The 20,782-nt window shown below is 45.7% G+C and overlaps 1 protein-coding gene across 4 annotated transcripts in view; it reads left to right on the plus strand.

The window, feature by feature from the left end:
* The first annotated feature begins 2,952 nt into the window (after positions 1-2,952).
* Plpp4 (phospholipid phosphatase 4) overlaps positions 2,953-20,782 on the plus strand; it is a 129,609-nt gene continuing 111,779 nt past the window's right edge. The window contains exon 1 of one of the 4 annotated variants that reach the window (XM_060380914.1): positions 2,953-3,878. In XM_060380914.1, coding sequence (XP_060236897.1) covers positions 3,823-3,878 — 56 coding nt within the window. In that variant the 5' untranslated portion in view covers positions 2,953-3,822. The remainder of the gene's footprint in view (positions 3,879-20,782) is intronic. The other 3 variants (XM_060380925.1, XM_060380911.1, XM_060380932.1) reach the window with 3 other exon arrangements.

Raw genomic sequence — 20,782 nt, forward strand, 5'->3', positions numbered from 1 at the left:
CACATAATATATCCTGATTACAGTTTCTCATTCCCCTACTCCTCCCAGTTCCTCCCACCTCCCCTCCTCCTATTTGGATCCACCCTCCTTCTGTGTCTCAATAGATAACAAACAGGCTTCTAAAGGATAAAAATAAAATAAGATATGATGTGATAAAACAAAAACCAACACACCAGAGTTAGACAAAACAAACAATCAGCAGGAAAATAGCCCAAGAGAAGGCACGAGAAACAGAGGCCTACTAGTTCACACACTCAGGAAGCCCATAAAACACTGAACAGGAAGCCATAACATACATGCAGAAGACCTGGTGCAGATCTAAGCAGGCCCTGTGCATGCCGCCTCGATCTCTGTGAGCTCACATGAGCTTCGTTCATATTGATTTGGAGGACCTGGTTTTTCTGGTGTCCTCCATCCCTTCTGGCTCTTTCACCCTTTGTTTCTTCTTCCCCAGGGTTCTCTGAGCCCTGAGGGGAAGGAGTTGGTGGAGACATCCCACTTAGGGCTGAGTGTTCCTAAGTGTCTCACTCTCTGCATAGTGTCTGGCTGCGGATCTCTGTAATATTTGTTCTCATAAGCTGCAGGAGGAAGCTTCTCTGATGATGGTTGAGCAAGGCACTGTATCAGTGTAGCAGAATGCCATTAGGAGTCATTTTGTTGCTACTTTTTAAAAATTTTAATTTAATTTATATAATTATTTATCACAATTTATTCACTTTGTATTCATGCTGCAGCTTCCTCCCTTGTCTCCTCCCAGTCCTACCCACCCTCCCTCTTCTCCTCCTATGCACTTTTCCTAGTGATAGGGGAGGACCTCCTCCCTTTCTGTCTGACTCTTGCTTATCAGGTCTCATCAAGGCTGGCTGCATCATCTTCTCTGTGGCCTAGTAAAGGCTGCACCCCCCAGGGGTTGGTGATCAAAGAGCCAGCCACTGAGTTCATGTCAGAGACAGCCCTAGTACCCCTTAGTAGGGAACCCACTTGGAAAATGAGCAGCCAATGGGCTTCCTTTGAACAGGGTAGGGCGCCTAGGTCCTCTCCATGGAGTATCAGTCCCTGCAGCCCCCCTCCCCCCGGGGCCCAGGTATTTTGGCTCTGTCATGAAATTTGCAGGCAAATGGTAGGAACTAGAAAAGATCATCTTGAGTGAGGTAACCCAGAAGCAGAGAGGACCCTAGGGAAGATGCCTAATCCTCATTCAGAAGGGCAAACAGGATAGACATCGGAAGTAGGAAAAGACAAGGAACAGGACAGGAGCCTTCCACAGAGGGTCTCTGAAAGACTCTGCCCACCAGGGTATACTGAAGGAGATACTGAGACTAATAGCCAAACTTTGGGCAGAGTGCCAGAATCCTTATGGAAGAAGAGGGAGATAGAAAGACCTGGAGGGGACAGGAACTCCAGAAGGAGAACAACAGAGCCAAAATCCTTTTTTTTTTTTCTTTTTAAAGAACAGTGGTATTTGGTTTTACCATAGGCCCTGGCCTATCTAGTCTCCTACCCAAGCAGTGTCAGGCATGGGTTCCATCTCATGGAGTGGGCCTTAAGTCGAATCAGATACTGGCTGGTTACTCCCACAGGCCTTGTGCCAGCCCTGCCTTAGCATACCCTGCAGGCAGCACAGCATTATGGTTCAAAGGATTTGTGCCTGACTTGGTGTTTACGTTTCTCTTTGGTTCAAAGTCACTTCTTGACGACTACAGCATCGAAGAAGTCACATGCCATTTCAAGTTCTCTCTCCGGGTAACTCTATTACAACGAAGAAACGAAAACCATAATGTTTGTCATGACATAGTGATGGCACCTGCCTATATAACCGCAGCATTTGGAAGGCAGAGGCAGGAAAATCAAGGCCAGTCTTGTGAATGCGAGGTTAGCATGAGCTGCGTGAGATGGCGCCTCAAACAAACAAATACAACCACAAACATAAGGTTCACGTTTTATGCCCTGGTGAGTAGGACTGCCACAAGGAGATCCCCACCACCCACTTAACCTTGCCACTTCTCTGTGTGACCGGTAGAACCCCTCCTTTCCAGGGCGAACGTGGATTATGAATCCTAGCATCCAGCACCCCGCTTTCCACAGCAGCTTAGTTGATGCTTACAGTTCAGTGATGTCTGTTCTTGTCAGCACCCCACCCAGAGCACAGCTGCCCGGCAGCCTCAGCTGTAGGCCACCAGAGTCCACCATGGGTCTGTTCTACCACTTTGTCAAGCTGTGGGAAGAGAGCTGTCTTCACAGTAATTGTTAGGCTCAAGTCATGGAGGAGACCTTCCTCTCCGTCCACAACTTTCCTGATCTCCCTGGACATCATATCCCATCTGTTGACTGTCTAGACAGTCACTCCTGCATTTTTTCACCTGGCAATACTCACCCCACACTGATGGCATGCCAGCGCACACCATGGGCAAAGCAGACACTGCTCCTGTGTCTTCAGTTGCTGGGATGTGTCCCTTCCACACAGCCTGGATCCCTCCCTGAGGGAGGGATCAGCTGTCTAAGGTCTGGCACGTGCCATTGGAAATAAGGTCTGCTTACCCTTTGCTGACGCCTGAGCTTTCCTCCCAAGGCCTACTTCTTACCTATTTCTGCTTGGGTCCCAGTCAGAGATCTAGCTCCCTGGGGCCAGGGGCCAACTTCTGCTCACAAAATCCTGGTGGGGTCTTTCCTAAAATCCAGGAACGGTCCGAGCAACCTTACAAGAGACAACCTTACAAGTACGATTAGTTCTTGTTACTACAGGCGATGGGAAAGCAAAGCCAGGACCGAGCTGGCCTCAGGCTTGTGGTCGTCACTCCCAGGCCACCATTTATTTACACTTGAATCTTTGGCTGAGTCCTGAGGTCAAGGCTCTTGCTTCCACTTGCTGCGTAATGTGTGGGCAGGGATGCTGGGGAGCAGCTTTTCTCATCCACAGCACAGCAGCCCAAAGCCTCGGGGAGGGGGTGTGAGGAAGTGGAGGGAGGATGACGAGGAGAGGAGAGGAGAGATGGGGTCCCCAGATACCACATAGCACTGGTGGCACAAGAGGTGGGAGGTGTTTACTTTTGCTCTCTGTCTGCGTCAGGGTTCCTGTATGCCGGTTTGGCACCCTCTGACAGAAAGCGAAGATTGGGAGCAACCTCATGGGAACTTCCTAGAGTCAGGGCTGGGAAAAGAAAGAATCCGAGATTGGTAAGGTGTAGGGAGGCCAGAAAGTGGGAAGGAAGAAGCGCTCCCAGGAAGAGCCAGAGGACGCCAGGGCTGTCCTGAGTGCGAGAGAATCCCCAAGGCGCCCGTCTACTTCACGCTCACGTGCGGGCCTGTGAGCAAAGAGCAGAGAACAAGAGCAGGAGTCGCCGGCTGGAGAGGAGGCGCGCCACGGACGCCGGCCGGGCGTGCTGCCGGGCGCGGAGCCCAGGGGCGGACCAGTCGCTGGGAAGCCGTGCGGCGCGCTGGGAGGCGGCGGCGACGACAGCGGGGCTTCCCCCAGGCTTCCCTCCCGGGTCCTGGGCGCCGGGCGCAGGGGGCGAGCCCAGGACGCGGAAACAGGCGCCGAGCCCAAGTGAGCTGGGAGTCCCCGAAGCGCCCCCGATCGGCGCAATCGCGAGTGGGTCCCGAAGAGGCAGCGCAGTGTCTGGGTGCCTGGGTGTCCGGGAGCCCAGAGCGCGAGGCTGGGGCTGAGCCCTCCCCGCCGCCCCCACCTCGCTCCCGCCTCCCTCCCCCGCCCGCGGCCTACAGCGCGCCTCCCTCACCACCCAGGCTCAGGGGAGCCGCTCGGGCCGAGCCGTGGGAGCCACGGACAGCGCCAGCTGCCGCTGCGGGAGCTACTCCGGCTGCACCATGCGGGAGCTCGCCATCGAGATCGGGGTGCGAGCCCTGCTCTTTGGGGTCTTCGTGTAAGTAGTGGTGCACCGCGGGCGGGGAGCCAAAGACCCAGCCTCTGGGAGCCCCAACTTTGTTTGCGCTGCTGCGTCCCGCCGGGGCCTGGGTTCGAGGGTCCCTCCTAGGTTGGTGCCTGGGATGTTCCCTGCGGGATCCAAAGAAACCCTCTCCCCCTTTTCTTGCGACCCTTGGGGTACAGTGATCCTAGCATGCCCAGCTGGATCTGGGACCTGCTTCCGTAGTAGCCTCTAGCCTGGAAGCAAGTCCAGCGTCTCCTAGCTCCAGGTGCCCCAAGTCTGAGCCTTTCACCAGCCCTGCACACCTGTCCCTGGGATTTTAGCTGCTCCTTAAGACCAGGGCTTGCAGCCTGGTCCATGCCCTAGGGAAGTTTCTCTCTTCCGTGATCTTTTGAAGCTGATGATGGCAGTTTTTGCTCTTGGCCCCATCTCCCGCCACCCCGTGCTGTGCCCAGCATGGGGGGTCAGCTTAGGTTTCCTTGGATGTCCCTGGCTCCACAGCCCTACGAAGCATCTTCTCCTGAGAGGTGTCTATGTTACTTCTCTGGCTGGAAAACTGTTGCCATGGAGGGCTGGGCAGGTCAGGAGCTGCAGCAAGCTGCAGGGCTGGGAACACCAGGATCTCCTTTTACATGTGGGTGTCTTCTTGTGAGGGACAGCGGGAGGCCTTCAGGGATAGCACTGAAATGTTCAGGCTCCACCTGAGAATAGTCATTTCCGAAAAATAAGGGAGCCTGGTGCAATTCCTTCTGAGATGTCTGTGCCTCCTCAGGCACCTGGGACTGCCTCTCACTGGTCCTAAGGCCCACCACAGAGAGCTTTCTCATCTCTCTAGTCTCTCCAGTTCAAACCCACCTAGTAGCCAGCCTTAAGTGCCTGTTACCAGGGCTGACACATCTGCACTTGAGCCTCAAGTAGTAGATTGGGTTTTCTCTTTCCTACCCATGGCTGGCTGACACATTTTAAATATTAAAGTTGCACGGACTTTCTGGATTTGCTGGGGTCTTGGTGTGTGTGTGTGTGTGTGTGTGTGTGTGTGTGATCAAGACAAACAAGAGCCCCCCCCCCGTGAATTTCTGCCCCAATCATGGCAGGTTGGCAGTTGTGTAGTTTCTGCGCCTCGGGGTATATGGATGGAAAGTAATGTTTTTAAAATTTTTATTTTATTTTGCGAGCATGCACACACATGTGTTTAAACTAGGGAATAAATTTATCCCGAGGATTCATTCATAGCATCGGAAAAGACTGGGAGCTCCCCAGATGCAGGCTACCCCCTCCCCCTTCTGACAGAACACTGGTGTTATTCACTGGGAACAAGGAGCAGGAACTTCAGTTGGATCTTGGTGCATCTAAAAACACCGAGCCCTTTCCCCTTCTCTCATCCCATCTCTCTACCTTTGGATTAGGCATGCCAAGGAGTGGCTGCTGGGTCATTGCATGGAGGCAGGTTCCAGTTATTAGACAGGTGAAAACCCCATTCAATTATTATGTGTTAAAATTGATAGACTAGTGCAGGGTAGAGTCTAGCATTGTGGTGGGAGGGGGAATGTCTGTGCAAAAAAAAAGGCAGGAATAAAGTGAAATGTGCTTTTAGGCTCTCTGCTTTAATTGCATCCAGGAATATTTGTTTTGAAAGGATCTGTCCACATGCAAAATATTTATATGTTTTCACATTTTCCTTCAAACATTCTTCCAAACACTTATTAGATGTTTACAAATACAGAGCAGCTCGTGTAGTGAATTAGAAAACTTGGTAGATTTTGTTTGTGTGTGTGTTTATCTGTCCTCTGAGACTTTTATGTAGAAAAAAGGGTCTCCAAAGTCCCCTCCTGAGTTACTCAGTGGGGGATCTGCAATCACCTGCCACCACAGGATAACATATGGACATTGATTGCATTTTGGCAGGATTCTTGAGTTTCAAATGAAAGTGCAAATATTACCTACAATGACAAGATTAGCTTGAAGGCAAGCTGGGGGTGGCAGTTTAGGCAGAGAATAGCTTCTGGGAGAGCCTAGGAGGAGCAGGGACACAGATGACCCCCTGTTTCCTCAGATAAGCCTCTGGCACCTTGGCAGAGGCTAGCTTTGGCGAGGAAGTTCTCTCCTTCCTTTTGGCAGCACTGTGGTGAGTAGCAGACTGAGTGAAGATTCAGGGCCATGAAGATGATGGTCTCCACAGCCCAGGAACATGTGGGAAGTCCCTCCAGGCAAGCCAAATCTGGTCTGCCTGGTGCTTTGAGGAGTGTAGATGAGGTAGTTCATTCCCCATTTGCTCTTGGCACAGCTGCCCCATCTGTCTTCGAGAACAAGAGGCTAGTTTAAAACCAGAAAGAGCATCTCCCCTCTTTGTTAGCTCATGTTCAAGAGCAGCGGCTCTCAACCTTCCTAATGCTGCAGCCCTTTTATACAGTTCCTCATGTTGTGGCCCCCGGTCATAAGATGTTTTGTTGCTACTTTGTAACTGTAATTTTGCTACTGTTATGAATTGCAATGAAAGCACCTGGAAAGCAGGATGTGTGATGTGTGACCTCCTTGAAAGGGTCCTTACACCCTCAATGGGGTTGCGGCCCACACGTTGAGAAATGCTGTTCTAGAGCATCTTCTCCTGGAGATGTACCTGCTCTCTGGTCTCAGGTCCATGCTGGGAGAGAGGAGTGTCACCTCAGATGATTCGTAAACTACTCCCTGCAGGCTCTAAGTAGGGGCTAATGAAACGTGCTTTGGACCAGTGTAAGCTCTCCTTTGCCGACTCTTGAGGAAAAGCCCTTTGCTGGTAAGTCAAGTCTGTGCCCAAGATTTGTGCACAGAGAGAGGATGGTCTACAGACAATCTCATGCTCCGTGCCTGTGTGGCAGCCCTGCTTTAAGACTTAAACAAGCAAACGGTATCAACAACAAAAGAAGAACAACAGAAAACAGTAGCCACTGGGGTTGCATATCAACTTTAGCTTAACAGAGGGCAAGATGTTTGTGGGAACTCGGAACTTAAGAGTGCCATGTGCAGCTTTGAGGCTACAGTTACTGCTCTGATGTGGGCCTCAAGGTCTTATGCAGGAATTGGGACAAATTGTCACCCCGACTGAGCAAGTGTTTCTACAAATGTCAGTAAGAGCTACACTTCGTTCCCCAGCTCTGAGCTCCTAGTCACCAGCCCTGGGTACCAGCTTTCCGAGTACCAGTATTCCAGTAGCTTTTACTATTGTTGCCAATATGGGGATTCCCATTTGTTGAGAGAATGCTATGTGTGAGGTAGTAGGGAAGGCTATCACATCTTGGGGCCGGAGAGACGGCTCAGGGGTTATGAGTACTTACTGTTTTTATAGAGGCCCCGAATTCAGTGCCTAGGACCCACATCGGGCGTCTCACAAAAGTCTTTGAGTCTAAGTCCAGGGGCTAAAATGCCGTCTTCATGTCTCTGCTGGCACCCGCACTCCCACTAGTACATGCCATACAGAGGCATACACATCACCCATGACATTTGCAGGACTCCAGCCTGGGCTGGTTGGGGTAGCTTGTGCAAAATGCTCAGTTTACTGCAAAGGAGGGATAATTAACTCAGGGAGTGATGAGAAGGTGGGAATAGATGCCAGGGAATGCTGCCCAGGGTTGATTGCTCACCTAAGCATCCAGTGCCAGGTGTGTGAGGCAGGCCTGGGCTCAAGGACATTCATGCAGACCATAGGCACAGTTTGGACAAGGAACAGCTTGCCAGGTGTGGCTGCAGACTGGGGGTTTTATGGACAAGGTGGGGTGTTTTCTGAGAAGAAATGAGCCTAGAATAAGAATGTAAGGAGGCCCTCTAGGCAGTGTGTATGTGTGTCTGTGTCTATATGTAGGCCAGAGGACAATCTTAGGTTTTGTTCCTCAGGCACTGCTCACTTTTTATTTTATTTTTTAACTGTGTCTCATACTAGCCTGGAACTTTCCAAATAGCCTAGGCTAGCTAGCTAGTGAGTCTCTTCTCACTGCTGGGATTACATGTGTGTGCCACTTTGCCCTGCTTTTGTTTGTTTGTTTGTTTGTTTTTCAACCTGGGTTCCGGAGATCAAACCCAGGCCCTCATCCTTACAGACTGTGCCATCTCTGCAGCCCGGCTCTGAAGGTTTGAAGCAAAAAGCCAGCTGCTCAGATATTTGCCCAGTGGTGTTAAGGGACCATTGCATCGGTCACACAGGTCACACACACTTGGTAATAGTGTGTGGCTGTGCTTTACTGCAGAGCAGCGAAGTGTGTGAGTACCTCTCTTATTTGCCCCCCAAGTGACCTGGCTATGAGCATGACTGACACCTTCTGAGCTGACTTCCGACGGGCATTTTCCTAGAAATCTGAGTGTGCCGCATCAGCGCAGAAGGGTGCTGCTTTCAAGGGTGCTCTGATGACCTTCTGTTGAGTTACCCACGGTTCAGTTCAGCTCTTCATAACCTCCGGACTGGCATAAAAGAAAGGCTGGTGTCTGTGTTTTGAGCAGACATTCTTTCCATCCGCTAGGGTTTAGGAACTTCTAACAAGTGGCATGGTCTCCTCTGCTTGAAGGTCTGCTCTGCTTCTTCTCTCCTTTCTTGGCCAAATGAAAAAAAAAAACAAAAAAACAAAAAACAAACAAACAAACAAACAAACAAAACTACCCTCCCCAGCCCTGCTAAGGGATTAAACGAGGCCAGGCAAGGAGACCTAGCCGAGGAGCACTGGGGTAGAGGCGGCATGAGGTTCCTTAGGGGAGAGCATGAAGCCAGAACACATTGTTTTCCGGTAGGGCCACCAACCCAGCTGCCATGGAGACTCATGGTAGCACAAGTAGACTCTAGGGCAGAATGTAGTTCTCTGCTGAGATGTTGGGGTTGGCTGGCTCCTGCAGCATTAGTCTACTCTGTAGATAGCATGCCAGTTGTAGTTTATTTCCATTTGTAACAACTTTCAAAGCATGTATTGGAGGCAAAGTGGTATAAGGGAAGACCATGAGCTTCAGAGCTGTAATGGTTCATGTTTGAATTTTTGCCCTGTCACTAATCAGCAAATTGCTTTGGATCTCTGAACTTCAGCTACTTCATATGAGAAGTGGAGATAATAGCTCGCTGGATTTGATTAGAATAGGTGCTTTTAGCACTAACAGTAGATGCGACTGTCTTCTCTCCTCGCTCTAATTAATCCTTGTTACATATATGTAGTGTCTGTGAATGGCATTGTAGCAGAGTTGTTATGACTGTGGCCTTTAGCCTGAGATTGCCTGCGTTTCTGTCCTGATTTGGCCCCTCAGAAGCTGTATGAGTCTTTGGGCACATTATTCACTAAGAATATATAGCTATATTCACAAATATCAGGCTTGTGTTTATTAAGTGAGATAGTGTTTAGCTCATTGTAGGTATTCAGAAAAGCTACTGCCATTATTGCCCTTTATTAAAATGAATCCATAATGTGGAGAGAAATTCTATAGATGGCTAATAGTATTCTTACTGTAAATTATTTAGTATGGGATTTCTAGTAAAGAATAAACTCTTTTAAGTATGTTCCCAGGGATTCCTTTTAGCCTGCCCTGAATGTCAGTTTTCCCTAAGCTCAGTGAGCCCAGCCCTCAGCTTGCTCAAAAGCATTGCTATCTGATGGGGCACTGAGCTCAGCCTGGTGGCTTCTTAATGGGAACCTAACCTATGAGCCCTTTGTAACAGCAATCTCAAGACAGTGGATCAGAAGTGTGGCCAGCGCAACTGCATCAGACAATGTGTTAAAGAGGACAGTCTGTTCCTATTACCTTCAGAGTCACTGTGTTCAGTTACCCACACCCAGGAGCTTTCTCCACCGAATACCCCTCAGCCTTCACCTGTGCACGTGACAGCAAGTGTCCCTGAACGTGTCTTCTTGTCCTGGAATGCATCCTCTTGATTGGCTGACAAACAACACTTCGGCTTGAAATATTACCGGCCACTGGAAAACGAGGTGGCTGTGCCCAGAATTCTCAGAGTCGATGGTACTTTCCCACAGGGAGATGACGAAAAGCGGTGATCAGTTTCAGTTCTGGTGGATAGAGTTATTTCAGTTAGTTGTAACGATGATGCCTTTTATGAGCCACACAGGGCTTATAAATGCTTGGCACTTCTATTTCTCTGGGATGGTGTTTGTAAATATAAAAATTATCTCTGTAATATTACTTCTTTAAAAAATGATCACCTTGGTGCCGTGTGTGGAGAAGCCACAAACCTTGTTTTTGGACAGACAGCTCCTCTTGTTCAGCCAGGACCATGATGGGTTAGGGGACTTTGAGGTGCCAGGGTCTGAGTGAGAGGCTGCTGCAGGTAGATGCCTCAGGGAATCTTGGGGACAGTTTCATCATGGGAGGCTCTATAGAAGCCAGGGGCTGGTGTTACAGTCTCTACTGAAAACAGATGCACGGAGGGCAGGATCCGACTTGGTAGGGACGTTTAGGTCCGTTTCCTGAAAGCTGGGACTCTGCTGCTCAATGCTGTAAGCTCCTTTCTGCCTCGCCAAAGGGTTTTAAAGGTATGTTTCCATTGAAATGGGAGTTTAAGCCATGTGAGATGGTTGGTATTGGACTGTTTTGACCTACAAAACTGGAAATTTCATTTAGTTCAATCCCAAAATAACATGCACAAAGAAAAACGTCCTATTCATAATCGTGCAGCTGCCCACAGCAGCTCCCGCCTGCCGAGCCTACTTCCACGGCACCCCTGACTTCTCTAACACAAGTTTTTGACTCGATATGAATGGACGCACAGCATGTGTGCTTCCATGTGACTTTTGTCTTGACACGTGACAATCCAGTCCACATTGCCATTAGCATGTGTTTGTTCTCACCACCACAGTGCGATCTCCATGCAACTGAAACCCTGCTCCGTCACTTGTTGCTTGTTATCAGTGGTTTTGACAATGAAGCACAGTCCTGTTGGGATTTTCAACGAATCTTTTTGTAATTAGGGAGAGCTACACATTGGTTGGGAGCACTGGTTTCTAACGCAGTGTTTGACTTTGCCCAGCAGGAACCCTGGAAGTGTGATCCATTTTGTATACCACATTACTTTCTCGCAGAGAGTTGCCCCAGAGCATCCTGTAGAAGGGTGAGCATCACAACACATTGTCACGTAGCTAAATCCTGGCCCTGTTAGGAATAAAGATGTGATCTCACCCATGGAGGGTGCTGTGAATGTGGGTTGGTGTAATGTGTGATGGATGCCCAGGGCAGCATATGATTAGAGTTCGAGCTCACCTCTTCATTCCCCTTGCTGTGTGACAAAACTCTTCCTGAGGAGGTACAACACCCATGTCTACTCCCCCTCGATAGATAGCCCATGGCAGACCAAAGTACAGAGACCACCAAAGTCCAGCTTGGTGAGCCAATGACTTTTATTGTGGTTACTTACAGGAATGTGGCTTAGGGGTTAATTACAGGAGAAGAAACGACTCAAGGACAGCTGCATCACCATGGCCCACCCCAGCAAGGGTGACAGCTCCCCTAATCTAGGAACCCCTCGGAGCACATTTTACTACCTGTAGGCAGCTCAACAGGTTGGACACCTCCTTTCCAGGTGTCTCAGTCAGTCTAAACTTCCTCCAGGCATCTCGGCTGGGTTTTGCTTTTTGCAGGGCGTTGATCTGATCTCTGAGTCTTCCTGGCTGCTCAGCTCCCTCATCTGAAGGGAACCCTCAGCTTCTATTGCTTACTCTGGCATCGAGGGGTCTCATAAATCTGGCCAATTTCAGGGACTTCCCGAAGCTATTTTGAGTTGTTCACCTTCCTGTTTGGTGAGCTTCCTACAATATGGAAATGTTTCAATATTGGAGCAAGCTGCTACACATACTCCCACTTCCCATCTTTCCTGTGACTGAGATGTGATGTAAGCCAGTGAAAGATGCCCCCAAAACCCAGTGTGGTGATAAAAGGAAGTGTTCATTACTCAGGACCACAGAACGGAGCTTATTTGTAGATAGAGTTCTCTTTAACGGGAAACAGTCATGTTGATTCCTACTGGTTAGAAAGCTTAGGGATGAAAGAAGTCATGGGGAAAATGTTGGTATGTGTGTACATGTATGTAACTTTTAACTGATCTAATGTGTGTGTGGTGGCTACAGGAAGGGAAGGCGATGGGGAAGAGCTTTAGTACCTACATGCCACTCACCATGTATTAGATGACTGAGTCTTTGTAACCACTCAGGCAGGAAGTGATATTCTCATTTTACAGAGTGAAGAGTTTAATGCCTTTCATTTTAAGAGAGCTCTTACCAATCAATAAGAAAAGAGAAGTACCCCTTAGCAGAAAAATGGACAAGGGCTATGAACAGAGATCCGATGAAAACACAAAGAACAAATCTACCTTTCAGCATGTGACTTCTGTGGAAATACAAGATATGCCTTTGAAAACAGCAAGATGACGGTCCATGCAGATGAGTACAGCGTTTTAGGAGCAGTGAGAAACGTGAGCAGCCATTAAAGTTAGTTATTCCAGTTAACTATCTCTTGACCTGGAAGACATCTGAGAACTATTACAAAGTGGTAAGACAGACGACAGCAGTTCACATGATAATGTTTTCATGTGGTGATATGATACATTTAATTTGTTGTTATAGCCATGATAGAATCCCCATTAAGACCCATAAGAACATTAACGGTGTTTTCTTCGGGCAGGGATGGGGTGTTCTAACAGGATTAGATGCTACTTTATAATTTAAATCATTTCATGGTGAAGATGTATGATTTTTATGCATAACCAATAATCAATGTAGATGTCTCCTGTTACAGAACACACACACACACACACACACACACACACACACACAGAGTTTGGAATGTGATGCTAGGGCTAGTGTATCCTCTGTGGTTGCTACAGGATTATTTGAAAGGGAAATGTGCCTCAAATCAATCGTTTTACTTTTTACACCATGTGAAACGTTTAAGAAAACTGAAAGGCTAACATCCCATTTACAATTTATGTTGGAAGGGATGTTTTGGTCAGTGTTCTCTTGCTGTGAAGAACCCACATAAGGCAACTTTTGCAAAGAAACTCTTTAACTGGGAATGCCTTAAAGTTTCAGAGAGTCCCTTATCAGCATGAGGGGAAGCATGGTGGGAAGTATGGTGGCATGCAGGCAGACATGATGCTAGAGAAGGAGCTGGGAGTTCCACCTCTGATCCAGCAGAGGAAGAGAGACACACTGGGACTTGATTTGGCTTTTGCAACATCAAAGACCACCCCCAGTGACACACTTCCTCCAGCAAGGCCACGATACTTAATTCTTTCAAACAGTGTCACTCCCTATGAGCCTATGGGGACCATTTTTATTCTAACCACCTTGTTCCACTCCCTGGACCCGTAGCCTTGTAGCCATATCATAGTGCAAACTATATATAGTCTAATTTCAAAAGTCCCCACAGTCTATTACAGTCTCAACACTATTTAAAAGTCCAAAGTTCAAAGTCTCCTCTGAGACTCTGAGACTCAAGGCAACCTCTTAACTGTAAACCCCTGTAAAAACAAACAAACAAACAAACAAACAAACAAAAAACCAAAAAAAAAAAAAAACCAGATCACATATTTCAAACATAAAATGGCAGAGAGTATATATTGCCATTCTGAAAGTGAGCATAGAAAGGCCAAAACAAGTCTGAAGGCCAGCAGGGCAGACTCCAAACTCTGCATCCTCATGTTTGATGTCAAAGCTCTTCTGATCTCCAACGTGCAGCTTGGATGACTAAAACACACGTTTCTCTCTTGGATGGATTCCATACCTACTCTGTAGCATTCCGTAGCAGGTATTCCATGGCTCTGGCATCTTGCATATCTTGGAGTCTCCAATGAAATCCAGACTTCCCCTTCATAGCCACATGCATTCGCTTCTCTGGGCCTCCGTGCAGGGACAACCCTGACACATACCAGGCCTCAGCGGCTTGCCCTAGGCATGGAGGGAGATTCTGCAACCTCTTCCTTGCACCCTTAACTCTAAAGCCAGGACTGTGGCCAAGGTGCTAAGTTCTGCTGCTTCCTGGGGCTGGAATATGGCTCCCTAGTTCCATTGTATTTATGCCAGCTTTCTGTTATTAATGGTTTCCTTCTCTGCTTAAACTTTCCTTTAATTCCTTTCTACAACTTGGAAGCTTAGCTGGGTGACGTCTTGTCTTGAGGTCACCACTACCTTTATTCCATTTAGCATCAGGTTTTTCTCTAAACTATTTATTTCCTTGACCATTGGACTTAGTTTCCATCATGCTTCCTGGCGCTCCTTTTCTTCTCAAACTGTACATTTTGTATTTTTTTTTCATGCTCAGTTTGCTTCTTTCCATTATAGGTCTGCATAAGAGTAGCCTCTAATAACCACAGGACAGAGTTAATATGGGTTGTCTGGAAATCTCCTCTGCCAAAGCTGTTAATCCACAACTCTTCAATCTAGCCTAAGACAGATCTTTTTTTTTTACAATGGCAGAAAACAAAATATTGTAAAAATATTACAAGAACAATTTCTAGGCTACTTACTAATATTCTTCTTTGAAACCTCTTGAGCCAAGGTATCATAATTAATTTACATTGCTCTCAGCACCACTGTCTTCCAGGATCCTACCAGTGTGATCTGTAAAGCCCAGCTTAAAGTGTTCAAGCAGCATGGTCAGTCCTGTAATAGCAATGCCCTGCTTCTTGGTACCAACTTGTTAGTTACTGTTTATTTCTGTGAAGTGTTTATTTCGTGGCCAAGGCAACTTTTATAAACAAACAAACAACATTTAATTGGGGCTCCCTTACAGTTTTAGAGGTTTAGTTCATTATCAGCACAGCAGGCAGCATGGTGGCATGCAGGCAGACATGATACTGGAGAAGAAGCTGAGAGTTCTATATCAGGATTCACAGGCAGCAGGAAGAGAGACAGAGAGACAGAGAGACAGAGAGAGACAGAAATACAGAGACACAGAGATACAGAAACATAGAGAGAGACAGAGACACAGAAAGACAGAGACACGGAGAGAACCACTTGGGCCTGGCTTTAGCTTTTGTAGCCTCAGAGCCCACTTTGACACACTTCCTCCACAAGGCCACACCTACTCCAAAAGGCCACACCTCTTAATCCTTTCAGATAGTGCCACTCTCTAGGAGCTTATGGGGCCATTTTCATTCAAATCACCACAAAGGACATTGCCAGAGGCTGCAGGTGGAGTTAAAGATTCTCACAGCCTTCTTTGTGGTACACTGGTCACAGAATTAGGCCCCTTGACTTAGAGTTCTGGTGGGAAGGGGGAGTGAGGAGGTGGAGATGGAGGCTAGATTGAAGCCTCAAAGTAAGAGGCATAAAAATCCCAGCCTGTAACTCTGTCAGTGTATGTTTTCTGCACGTCTAAGGAAACACGCATGCTAAATAAAACGGAACAGATGGAAACTGAAATGGTCTTCTCTGAGGACGACTTGCAATATGAACATGGAGAGGACATACTGTTACTATTAAGAGTCTCATCTTGAAATCTTTAAAGCAAGGTAAAATTTTATGATGTGTGTGATAAAAGCGCTGCATGTGGTTGTCCCAGAGTTACAGTTATTAGAAGTGTGTCTGGTCTGACAAATGCTGGAAAAAAACTGGCAAGGTGGAAGGAGTGTGTTTCCTCCCAAAGAAAGATGAAATGCTCCCTGATCCTTTCATGTATTTCTATCGGGACCACTCCTTCATTTTTCAAATTTAAACAGGTTCATGTATGTTTTATATAACACACACACACACACACACACACACACACCAAGCATAGTGAAACATGCCTGAAATCTCAGTAACTTGAGAGGCTGAGGCAGGGGGATTGCCGTGAATGTGGACCCAGCTGGGCTAACCAGCCTAGACTAGAGAAAGCCCCTCTCTCAGTATCCCCAGCCCCAGCAGTCCCACAAGGGTGACCTCTATGTACAGGTTAATTTTCTCTATATTCTTCGTCTTGAAGATGCTTTTTGGTTTGTGTAAATTATGCTTGATTACTATTTCTACTGGCTATATGGATCCTCAGTTTATTAATATAGAAATTGAATTTTAGAATATTTTCTTTTTTTTTTCTCTATGACAACACTGCAATATAGCTGCCTAAGAAGCTTTTACGGTGAACTTTTCTGGATCAAAGTCCTCATGTATCTTATCTGTACATTGACAAACTGCCCATTCATTGGTCTTCTATATACATTTACCTGTTGCCAGATATGTGAAAATAACTTTTTTTTTTTTGTCCAATGTTGGTTGTTAAATTGGTTCGTTTTGTTATGAATATGTATGTGTATCTCTTTGTGTGCAGGTGCTGCTGAGGGAGAGCATGGAGAAAAGGCGGTTATGAGGCCACCCAACTTGTGCTGGGAACTGAACTCTGGTCTCTGCAAGAGTCACAAACTCTCCAGCCCCCGTGCAGCCCCTGTGCAGCCCCTGTGCAGCCCCTGTGCAGCCCCTGTGCAGGATGGAAATATCTGCTGTGGTGGGAGGGAAGGCAGCATTTGCTCTTCATTTCTCTGTGCTCCGTGTTGCGCATCTTCTCACCCATATACATTTCGTCTTCAGGAGAAGCTCATACTTATGCTGCTTCTCCAGTTTGCTTTTCTCAGTGTGCAGGAGTGCTCTATGCTCGTGGATGCTATGGTTTGAAAGTGAAATGCTTTGCCACCCTGCCCCACCCCACCCATGGCTCATGTGACACTTGGTCCCAGCTGGTGGCACTGTTGTGGGAAAATATGGGACCTTCAGGACATGGGTCCTAGAGAGGGGACATCTTGACATGGTGGGTGGGAAGAGATGTTGAAGTTTTTTGGTTTTTTGAGACAGGGTTTCTCTGTGTAGCCTTGGCTGTTTGGAACTTACTTTGTAGACCAGGTTGGCCTCAAACTCACAGAGATCCCCCTGGCTCTGCCTCCCCTGAGTGCTGGGATTGCAGGTGTACGCTACCATGCCTGGCTGAGGTGTTGAAGTTTGTAGCCTGTCTTTTCTCTGCTTCTTGGTCATGGAGCTTTGAGCAAGTGGCTGCTAGACACTTGTGCCACCATGGAGCTGTCTGTCACCATGATTTCCTACCGTGGTGAGTTATACACTCTCAAACCATGAATCAAAATAAACCTTGCCTCTCTTAAATTACCTCTCATGAGGTATTTTGTCAAAGCAACGAGAGAGGTGTCTAGTATGATAGATATTAGAGTTTCGTGTGTTTCAGCTGTTGTCTATACATGGATGATTGGCCTTGAAGTTTCTTTGTAATTTCTGTCATTGTACGCAAGTTCTGATTGTCATATGGTTAAATCTGCCCTTTTCCTCCTGTATAGTTTCATTCCTATTTAGAAGGAACGACCCATCTAAAACGGAAATATTCTTTGTAGTGTCCAGTATTTTACATTTTAGCGGTTTAATTTTAATTCTTTAGTGTATTGGCTATTTCTTTCAGCCAAGTGTGTGTTTGTGCGCATGTTTGTGTATGTACACATGCAGATGCACATGCATGTTGAGGTCAGAGGTTGTGTTTTCCCTAGTGGCTTTCCACTCTAGCCTTTGAGATTAGATCTCTCACTGAAACTGGAGCCCAATAAACTCATAGAGGCTGGCAAAGAAGCCCCAGGAGTCCTTCTGCCTCCCTCTGTAGCGCTGGGATTGTAAGTGTGTGTGTTTTTGCAACTTTTTTTTTTAACGTGGGTGCTGGTGTAGGGTAGGTCCTCATGCTCCAGCAGCAAATGCTTTACCAACTGAGCCATCTTCCTGGCCCTCCCTTTCCTGTCAGATGATTTTCCTGTATGAAGAGATACTAGCTTTTCTCAATGACACTTTTCTTTGTGAGCTTGCAGCTGGATCCTATTTATATTTTTTATTTACCTGCTATGATTCAATTGACATTTTAATTACTGTATCTTTTTTTTACAACTCTGATATACATGTATTTATGTGTATATAAATGTGTGACTATCAAACACATGAACACACACACCACACCACACCACACACACCACACACACACATACACACACCACACCACACACACACACACACACACACACACACGCACACAAACACACACTGCATATTGTGGAATGTAAATGTGCTTATTTCCTCACATGAGGGGATCAGATGAAAGCAGATCCCAAGCCTTTCTAAATCTTTCTAAGCTCTTGCTGGGTGGTTCACCTCAGCTGTTCTGGCCTAAACTCCTCTCCAAGCTGACTGATTCAAACTAGCTTCTCACTGAATTGCTCTGTATGGCTTCAAACTAATTCTAGCCACATGTTTAAATCTTCTTCCTTTTCGTTCTCTGGCTTGTTCTGTGTTTACCTGTATCTAGCTTGTTCTCGAGAAACCTGTCTGCAAAACTGTCCTGGTAAGAAGCACACACACTCTTTTTGCACTGCTCTTAAGCATTTGCTCCTTCCTGTCCTTTTCTCATGAGGCAGCTGGGTGTGTCCTATCTCTGACTTATTCTGTCAAATCTTTCTCTGATTCGTCACTTTGTCTGCCCCTTAATTAGACATCATCACTTTTAAACGTGGCTGATTCCTTCTGTAAACTAATCTTACCTTTATTGTTTGGGGTTAAATATGAGCATTAAGGGTGTGTCTGTGTTCTGGCCATATCTTACTATAATCCAGAGCCGTTTGCGTTCCAGCTGGATCACATAGACCTAGAAGGTCTTTGGATGTAATCCCTTGCCAAAGCAGCCATGTTGCAGGATTAAAATTTCTTTACTTTGAGAGAGAGAGAGAGAGAGAGAGAGAGAGAGAGAGAGAGAGAGAGAGAAAGTAGCGCAGTGGTTAGTACAAGAAGCTTCGGGTTTGGAATGTCTGGGTTCACAATACTAATGTGCTATTAACCAGATGTGCAAACTTGGATAGGTTACTTTCTCTTTCTGTGTATTGGTTACCTAATCACTAATACAGATGCAGCAATGGTGTAAAAATAGCTTCATTGTATTGAGATAAATACTACAGTTTATTCCATTTATATACTTATAATTATCATTTCCTGTGTGGCAACATATAATGAATTTTAAGAGTAAATATGCACAGCTTGAACACAATGAGCAGTTTCTGTTTGCGAGGTACAGAGTTCTAAATATACTGGTGCTTTTCAAACCCTTATGCACTCGTTCTTCAGTATGCCCTTTTAAATGTGAAGGTGGGCTCTCTTCATAAGAAGAGGGTGATTAGAGCCTCTGGGCTGTTTTATTGTTGCTGTTGAGATAATGGCTGTTTTCTCTTATAGATGCCAACACTTCTAGTGTTTCTTTCTGTGCTATTTTGTATTTTCACACCTCTCCCTTGCTGCTGTTTCCAATAAGTATGTGTTGGAAACTTAATCTCCAGCATAACAGTATGAGGAGGGGCTTCATGGGAGGTGCTTAAGTAACAAGGCTTTGCCCTCCTGCCAGTTGTTAAAGAGCTTGCTTGAAGCTGTCAGTTCAGTTTTTGCTCCCCTGTCTTTCTTTTTCCATGGAATGATGGAGCATAATACATATCTGAATGGATATGCAAGAGCACATCCACTGGACCTCCCAGTAACAAGCTCTGTTTTTGTTTTTTTTAATAAATTACCCAGACCCTGGCATTATATTATAGAAACACGAAATAGACTAAGACACTCCCAATCTTGCTGTTTACTGAGTAACTTACAATATTTTTTTGCTACCATTCCTTTTCTCCACAAATGGTTTATATGTTTATATGTCAATGTATTTCCACTTAATATGTCACTTTTACCTCCTGATGAATTTAACCTGATAACATGAATAAATTTTCCATTTTCTTTGTGAAATGCTTTATTTTGAAGTTTATCTAACATTAATTTATTTCTGTGTGGCCTTTCTAGAAACTAATGTCTCTATAAAATATATTTTCTATCCTTTCAATTTCAATATACCTTTGATTCCCTCTTTTCATTTTTAAAGATTTTTTTATAAACAGCATATGGTTCTTTCATTAATTTTATTCATCTGACCAGTCTCTGTCATTAATTAGAAACTGTAATACATTTACAGTTAATGCAATAATGTCTATTGTAGATTTAAGCTGATCATCTACTTTTTGGTTTATCTTTCTTCCATCTATCCTTTCCCTCCCTTTTATTATAGTCTCTTAGGTTTGTCAAATACTTGTTGATATTTTCCGTTATCTTCTTTATTTAATTTTACCCTATGCCTCTCTAATATGTTTTAGTAGTTTCTGTAAAGATCAGAGTGTATTTTTGCTAATCATCATTCTTAGATCAGTATCACAGCATCCCATGTGCAATGGAAAGATCTAGGGCAGCATACATTCTTTTCTCTTTTTAGCCTTTGGTAAATTATCCTAGATTTTGTTTTAAATTATATGCCCTGTAATTTTTGCCCTGGGTTCCAAAAATTAATCCAGTTGATAGTCATTGTAAATATTTGCATTTCCAATACTCTGTATTATTCTTTAAGATTTGATTTTCTGTCTGGGATTGAATCGTTCATGCTTGAAGAATTTTCTTTAACATTTCTTGTATAGTTTGCTGGAAATGAATTCTGCTGGCTCCTATTTTCTTGCAGTTGTCTCTATTTTGATTTCACTTTTAAAGCTGTTTTGGCAGATACAGAATTCAAGGTTGTCAGTTTCTTTTAGCGTTTTGAGACTGTCTTTATATTGTCTTGTGGGCTCCATCGTTCCTCCTGTCATTGCCACTGTCCTAAATATCGTGCGTTGTTATATTTGACAGTTTTAAGACTTTCTCTTTGCATTTGTTTTCAAGTGGTTTGACTGTGATGTGCTCGAGTTCATCTCATTTGCATTATTCTTGCTGGGTTCAATGAAAAATTTCAGGCTATGCCTTGCTTTCTTTCATCAGTTGAACATTCTTAAGATGTTGGCTCTCTACCCCTATATCCCTTCTGCTTCTCCGTTCTGGTCCTGTGTTAGACAGTTTGCTCTTGTAGCATAAGCTTTAGGTATGCTGCTCTGC

Source organism: Meriones unguiculatus, chromosome 1, assembly GCF_030254825.1.
Source record: "Meriones unguiculatus strain TT.TT164.6M chromosome 1, Bangor_MerUng_6.1, whole genome shotgun sequence".
Lineage (NCBI taxonomy): Eukaryota > Metazoa > Chordata > Mammalia > Rodentia > Muridae > Meriones > Meriones unguiculatus.